Raw genomic sequence first — 7,902 nt, 5'->3', positions numbered from 1 at the left:
TTTATTCAGACCCTGAATATCCAAAGGAAGTTACTGTGATGACTTATTTATTTTAATGCCTTTCTGCTAGTGATTTATTTCCCAGCAGAATGCATCTCTCAAGCAGCATCTCCTTAGCAAGATGAGTGGTGACCTTCTGCCTCCACTTCCACCCAAAAGTGTCTCAGCTCCTCCTAAAGTGTCAGAATACATGCAGGGGGAATGACCAGGAATTCATTCCTCATCTACAGACTTTAATGCTCTGCTGCACTTGTTGGAGATCTCGTGGTTCCAGGAGAATTTATCTGCCAATTACTTCTCAAAAAATAATGAAGGGTCACGCAGTACTTGGCAGCTAAGAGCAGAAAAGGGAGAAGAGAACCAGGCTTTAATTGAATCTCAAGTATGCTGAACAAATATTTCAGAACTTTCAATTAGCTGTTGGCCTGAGGCTGAAATTGAATTAAGAAAATAATGCTTTTAAGGTGTCTCCATCTGGGGGGAGACACAGAAAGGGGGAGAGAGAAGATAGGAAATGTGATGAGGAAGTGGAAAACATCCTGCTGGGGACACTTCAGAATTCAGCTGCTTCTTGTGTTTGCAGAGACCAAGGCTGTCAAACTGCACAGCCCATACCTGAGAAGTGCCTTGGGTCAGGATGCAGGTGGGTTTCCAAGCTCTGGCAGTAAATCCTCTTCCCACATCCAGCTCCCTGCACTCACAGCTTCAGGGTGCAGGGCTGGAGGACACAGGACAGCCCATCCCATGTCCTGTGAGAAGATGCTGCCTGTGCTCAAGGCCCCAGGGAGGCACCAGCAGCCACCCAGGGATCCCCTTCCCCTGCTCCACCGGTCCCTGGTCCCTACTGCTGTGGCTTGTCTGCACATGCTTTTATCAATGGCTTCTGTGCTGCTAAGGAAAAAACCTCTCCTAAGGAGGGAAAAATAGTCTGTACTACAAAAAAAAGATCATTACAAGCAAATCCTCACGTTAGCAGAAACTCCTCCATTTTCTTCAAGAAGTAAATCACAAATGTCTGTGCAAAACTTTCTTAACAACAATAAATAGGAACTCTGTTCCTAAATTCACATTATACAATATACACAAAACAGTACAAAAATGAATCCTTAAATTCCAAATGCATTATGATTAAAATAATTGCAAAACCACAATGTTCTCTTCCCTCATCCTATATCTAAATAGCAAGGGACAAAATAAATATTTACATTCTAAATCAAATATCTATAGTCTATATCTAAATAAATATGGGCAACATAGATGATTTAATAGCATGCAATATAATAATCATACATGCAAAACCTCCCTACACACAAAAAAAAACAGGTCCTGGACAGTTCCAACACACTGAGGGGACTTGAGGTCTTGTGCTGACTCATCCAGTGAAGCGATTTCCTGTAGATGCAGAATGGTTAATTAACATCTTGTGCCCTTGAAAATACCATGCACATATTTTCCTGTATGGATGCAAAATTCTAGGCTCTTTTAACACTATAGTTTGGTGAAAGCCAGTGTTGACTAGTGAGGCTGTTCAAGTAATACTTCACAGTCACTTGAGGTTTACTGGTGGCAGACACTTGTTTTATTTGGCAAGAGCCCTAGGGTTTGGCTCATGTGCAAGCTTTTTGATTTTACTCATAGTCCAGATAGTCTCTTGCAAGTCTGGGGCAAGTGTCCTTGGGCTGGTCTCCTGGATGCTGCAGGGTATGAATTTCTACTTTGCTTACAAGACGACAGCAGCAATAAATATTTGTGTCACTAATCACAAAACACTTAATGGACTTCACAAGTTCTTCCCAGGAAATAAGAGAATGTCTTCACCTGCCATTGAAATGCACCTGTAGCTGGGGCAGAGAGAACACTGCTCTGTGGTAATGACTACACCACACTGGGGCTTACAGGACAAGAGTACAGCTTCCAGCTGAAACAACCAGAGGAATTTGGATAGGAAAGGTGAAGTTATCCTAAAGAAACTCAGACCACAACGTTGGAAGTATTTCTGATACATTAGGGAACTCGTTATTAGTTTGTTCATTATAAGTTTGTTCATTGTAGCAAATCCGTCCAACCTTGGGTTTCTGTGCCATCAGCGCTGCAGTGTTTCCAGAAACATGACAGGAGGCTCATGACACCCAACTTTGGTTATTCCTAATGCAGGAATCTCCCCCAGAGAGTCCCTTTACAGCCAATGGCCTCATACCTTGGAGGCATTTATCTCGTCTGTAGGGATGTGTATTCCTCACAGGAGAGCATTGAGATGAGAGGAGATGCATGAAAGTGCCTAATTGTTCCCATCAACTTCAGAAGGACTCCAGAGGAGCAGCTTCCATGGGGTGTTTGTGTTACAGGCAGGTCAGTTTGGGTAGGAGAGACTCACTCTAACAAAGTGTACTTTTTCCTTGAATGCCCTTTTGTTCCTGGGATTCCTTTCAATGCTTTGGCCCAGCTCAGCACTTGCCCCTAACACAAAATGGGGTGGCACTGCTATATTTAACAACAGATGCTTTAGAGATATTGACACGTGCCTAACACTTTACCAAACAAGAATAAATCAGCACTAAGGAAAAGCAAATTAATTTGCCTATAACAATATGTTTTGTTAAATGCCCTGAAGAAGTACTGAATGAAGCTTGCTGCAATGCCAAAGCAATTCCTCTTGGCACTCTCCCAGCACAGTGTGCACAGCCACACAGCTCCCACTGCCTGCATTGTTCCAGGCTCACAGGATTTGTTTATTCCTCTTTGCAGGTACAGGGAGCCTGCTGAGATCCTCCTGCTCGGTGAGGTTGTGCTCAGAGCTGTCGTGAGAACAATCCTTCACAGCACTGTAGTACACCGGGGTGGTGCACGGGGCAGGGTGCTCTGCACTCTTCTCCTGGCACTTGTACAGCTTCCTGAAGGCAGCCCTGAACTTCTGTGACATGAGGTTGTAGATGATGGGGTTGATGGCGCTGTTCAGGTAGATGCACAGGCGGCAGAAGAGGAGGAACCAGGTGTTGAGGTACGGAGGGTCCACGAAGGAGTTCACCACCACCAGCGTGCGGTACGGCAGCCACAGCACGGCAAAGAGGGCCACCACCACTGCCAGCATCTTGGTCACCTTGGTGGGGGACATCAAAAAGAGAAACAGCCAGATGGGGCTAAATCTCCTGCAGAACTTTCCCCCCAGCAGAACTTTCCCACCTGGAGCACTGCTGCAGACAGCTAGTTTCTCTCTCTAAGCATTTAAAAGAAACACCCAAGCCATGGGGCTATTTCTCACTCTTTTTCTCTCCATTTTAATCAGGGAATAATCTTGCATAAATAAAACCAGAAATGATAGGTTTTTATCTACTATTGAAGAGCCTCTAAATCTCTTTAGAGAAAGTATTCACCGTCCTGGAAACGGGCTGGGATAAGCATAGGAATGTCTGTACCAGAAAGCAAATTTGAAAATTGTACATAACAGTAAATGAATGGGGAAAATACTTGTCTAAAGGTGGGGACCTTGGTTTTAGGGGTGCCATGGGATGCACTTCATCTCCATCCCTAGGGTTTCCTGGTTTCCTACACCACCCATATGGCTCCAGGGAATAGGCTCCTGGTACAGAGCAACCCTGGAAGCAGAGGAGACTGTTAGGAATCTTATATTACTTGTGCTGATATAGGGCTAGTTAGCTGCTTACCATAGGTTACTTTAATTTTCAGCACACTAGGGGAGTACTACATAATCATATTGGGATCAAAAAGAAACTGAGAACCCAGAAGTGAGCAATAACTGCCCTCAGCTCAGCATAAACTTGTTTAGGAAATTGGGGTTTTTCTGAAACACCAGTCATCCTAGTAATTTCAACAGCTGTTTCTGTGACAATCTGCTAAGTGACAATCTTCCTCAAACAAATTACTTGCAAAATACACACATTCCAAAGAAGAAAATATGACTAAACACTGATGCCTCATGCAAATCTAGGCAGTGGTGTTTCAAACGTCAGAAGGGAAGTTGTGCAATAATCCAGTTGTTAGTATGGACATGAGCACTGGGATCACATTTAGAGTCTTTCAGCTTTTTTTAGAGTGCTTTTTTACTTCATCAAAAGAAACTATGCCTTTCTGTTATGCCGTGAGTAGAAACTGGGAGTCACTGTTTGTGACAACAAAACTTCTCCTAGAAGAGAGGAACTGTTACCAAGCTGTGGCTGAAATAGAAGGGTTTGCTGTGTGTGGATAAATGGAAATGTGAGGACACTTCCAAAAATAAGCTCTCACAGTGATACAGTGAGTGCTGAGGCTGTTGCTAAGACTGAAGCTTGTTTTCTGCCACAGTGTTTTGCCTTTTGGGAAAGATATGAGAGAACGTACAAGTGGTGTCTCACAAAGCTCTGTCCAGCCTCTGCCCCTGTCCAGGGAGCCACAGATGCTTCTCCCCAGCCAGTATCCTCCCTCCTTGCTCCTGCTCCATCATTCTATTGTACATCCCTTTTTTAGGAATCCCACTCCCTCTAGTGGTCCCTCTCCGGGAGGAGAAATACGGACTTGGAGGTGTTCGTTGAAGTGATAGATACAAACACCTTGTGTTGTCCTGCTCAGGATTCAGGTACTTTTGAAGCCCCAGTGGGAGAACAACATCTTCATACCCCAAAAGCAGTGCAGTTCTGCACAGGGGCTGTGTAGAAGCACAGTCACAGAAAATCTGTCTCAGCCATCCAGGCAGGGGAGAAAATGGGCACCTCTGAGAGAGCCCCTTTAGGACCTTTCCCAGGGAACTCTGGGCATGGGGTCTGGAAGAGCCAGTTCCCCTATAAAGAGAGGCCAGAGCAGGAATGCTGATGTGAGTGCCTGTCCTCTGTTCAGAGGCACCTCCAGAGCTACACACACACACCAGCTGGAAACCCTGGAAAACTGCTTTACAGTTCAAAAAATAAGTGCCATCTTTATTCCTTATGATAGCAGCACTGTTATGTCAGGCCACTCAGGGGAAGTCTTTGCATGCTAGGATATTTTGGGAGGTAATGAGAATCTCCAGTAAACTCCTGGTGTAACAGTGAAGAGAGCACAAGATGTTTCCAGGAGCTGGAACGCCTCAGCAGCCACTTGTCCTAATGGTGCTGGGGCACACTGTGCCCCGCCATGGCACAGCACTGCAGGGGGAGCAGCACAGCCCCTCCAGCAGCTGCTCTGGAAGGAGAAATCCATCAACCAGCCAAGAGCCCTCGCTGCCAAACACCCTGCCCGAGGCTCCTGCAGCAGCCAGTGGTCATGGGAGAGCAGGCAAATGCTTTAGAAGAAGTCAGCACTTGCTTTAAACCTTTCAGAAAAAAAGGAAGGAAAATCTGGACTGGAAAGACTTAGAAGTTCATGAAGAAACACACGTTCTCTGAGCTGTTTGCTTCCCCTTTGTGACCCTGATTCATCTCTCCTGGGAATGGAGGTTCCTCTGCAAGGCAGGCAACAAGTTACTGAGCTGGAAACAGGACAGGCTGAAGTCTACTTTGGGCTATCTGCAAATCACAACAGAAGTAGTGATTTCAAGGACTCGAGCCAATCTCCCAGATTTAACCCTTTCCTTTAAAAGGAAAGCTGAATGGGCCCTGCCTATTCTGAATGGGACTGTCCCTTGTCTAGATACTGACCTGTCCAAAGGGATGGGACACGAGGCTGAGATTGTCCATGTGAACAGAGCAGTGAGGACAGAAGGAGGTGGAAGGAGAAGGACATGGGGAGAAGGAGGCAGCTGAGAGACACAGGAATCACCAAAATGCCAGCACACCATTGTGACACCAAGGTGACTCACCTAGCTGGCTGCAGCCAGGGCTGGGCTCTGAGGCAAGACAGCTGTCCCTTCTCTTTGCTCCTTTAAATCTGAGTTCACATGCACAGGACACTGTCTGAGAGGTGACCCAGCCCTCTCCTCCTTAGGGTGGCAATCAATAATTAATTAGCCAGCAGAAGTGCCTGCACTCCTGCCTCTCCCCAGCTGAAGCCCTGTCCTGCTCTACCAAGCCCAACCAAAACAGGGACAGCCCATCTATGCTGCCAGACCCCAGCAGGGCTTGAGGGGCTCCTTTGCAGCAAACCAACCCTCCCCACTCCCTCCAGCAAGGCAAACAAAGCACTGTGGCACCTCTCTCCCTGCCAGAACGCCCCTCAAAGCCCCGAGCTGGGCACACCCAGCCCCTACCTGCCTGCGGGAGCTCAGGGCGCCCCTGGTGCCCCGGCAGGAGAGCCGGAGGGAGCTGCCCAGGTGCACGGAGCCCAGGAAGGAGTGCTGCTGCTGCGGGGCGCCGGGCAGGGGGCTCACGAACAGGATGCGGGCAATGAGGCCGTACAGGACAGTGGCCAGCCCCAGCGGGATGACATAGAAGACGGCAAAATCCAAGAAGTAAATGGGCATGTAAAGGTTTCTGGAGACCCGGTAGCCGCAGATGACCTGCGCCCCGTCCGAGAAGGTGACCTGGGTGGTGTCCACCAGGAAGAACCACATGAGGCAATAGAGGGAGGTGAAGAGCCACAGCGAGGCGATGATGCGGCGGGCGCGGGACACGGTGCACAGGAGCTGCGCCTTGATGGCGTGGCAGATGGCGATGTACCGCTCCACCGTGAAGGCGGCGATGGACCAGGCCGAGATGTTGATGCCCAGGTACTGCAGGTAGGTGATGCAGAGGCAGCCGGCGTAGCCGTACACCCAAGAAGCCACCACTTCGGAGATGTTGGGCAGCCCGGCCGCCAGCAGCACGATGAGGTCGGCCACGGCCAGGCTCACCAGGTAGCAGTTGGTGGGGGTCACCATGTGCTTGGTGCGCAGCACCACCAGCACCACCATGGCGTTGCCCGCGATGCCCACGCCGCAGATGAGCAGCACCAGCAGGATGGTGACCACCTGCAGCTCCAGGGGCTGCCGGGGCATCCTGCCCAGGCTCTGGTTGCCGCTGGCAGAGCCGTTCTCCATCGTGCCCGTATCCATCGGCGGAGCCCCGCGCACCCTGCGGCGGCAGCGGGGACCGGGGCTGCCCCGAGCCCCCTCCCCGCATTCCCGCCCACCCCGGCTCCTCCCTCCTCCTTTTTTCTCCACGATTCACCCTAGGTCTTGCAGCCTCCCTGCTCCTTGCATCCCCCTTCCCTGCAAACTCTCAGCCTGCAGGGGCAGGGAGCGGCTCCCCGGGACCCTCCGGCCGGGACTGTCCGGACTCGCCAGGCTCCCGGGGCTCTCCAGCGCTCCCCTCAGCCGCCGGGACCCCCGGGAGGAACCAGCCCTTCTCCAGGACAGCCCGCAGCCCCCCAGGGCTACCTCGGTGCCCGGGACCCCGCATCACCTCCCGCCCGCATCCCCCGTCTCAGCCCGCCGGGTCCCAGCGCGCCCGGAGCCGGAGCGGGAGGAGGAGGAGAGGAGCCCAGGCAGGGGATGGGAGCGCAGGTGAGAGATCCCAGGGTGGGGTGGAGCACAGGCTGAAAGCAGCCCAGCAGTGAGTGGGACTCCGGAGTGTGGGTGCCTTTGTCCCCAGCCGAGGATTCGCTGTCCCCCAGTGTGACCGTGTTCACAGGGGTCCCAGGACGAGGTAAGAGACGAGGATCTGACTCCGTGTTTCAGAAGGCTTGATTTATTATTTTATTATATATATTATATTAAAACTATACTAAAATAATAGAAGAAAGGATTTCATCAGAAGGCTAGCTAAGAATAGAAAAAGAAAAAATGATAACAAAAGCTTCTGTCTCGGACAGAGTCCGAGCCAGCTGACTGTGATTGGCCATTAATTAGAAACAACCAACATGGGCCAATCACAGATGCACCTGTTGCATTCCACAGCGGCAGATAACCATTGTTTACATTTTGTTCTTAAAGCCTCAGCTTCTCAGGAGAAAAAATCCTAAGGAAAGGATTTTTCAGAAAATGTGTCTGTGACACCCCAGGGCAAGTGGAGCTGAGGG

The 7,902-nt window shown here is 49.8% G+C and overlaps 1 protein-coding gene across 1 annotated transcript; it reads right to left on the bottom strand.

The window, feature by feature from the left end:
* Positions 1-2,716: 2,716 nt before the first annotated feature.
* LOC128936073 (thyrotropin-releasing hormone receptor-like) lies at positions 2,717-6,937 on the bottom strand. Its single transcript, XM_054274761.1, has 2 exons — positions 6,155-6,937; positions 2,717-3,097 (listed from the first exon to the last, which is right to left on the bottom strand). Exons 1-2 carry the CDS (start codon positions 6,935-6,937, stop codon positions 2,717-2,719), a joined length of 1,164 nt encoding a protein of 387 aa, XP_054130736.1.
* Positions 6,938-7,902: the final 965 nt, after the last annotated feature.

The sequence above is a fragment of the Melozone crissalis genome, unplaced genomic scaffold (assembly GCF_028551555.1).
Source record: "Melozone crissalis strain CALT ecotype California unplaced genomic scaffold, PUWL_Pcris_2 ptg000017l_1, whole genome shotgun sequence".
NCBI classification, from domain to species: Eukaryota; Metazoa; Chordata; class Aves; order Passeriformes; family Passerellidae; genus Melozone; species Melozone crissalis.
Note: the sequence above shows the minus strand (reverse complement) of the source record. Positions and strands in the feature narration are given on the sequence as shown.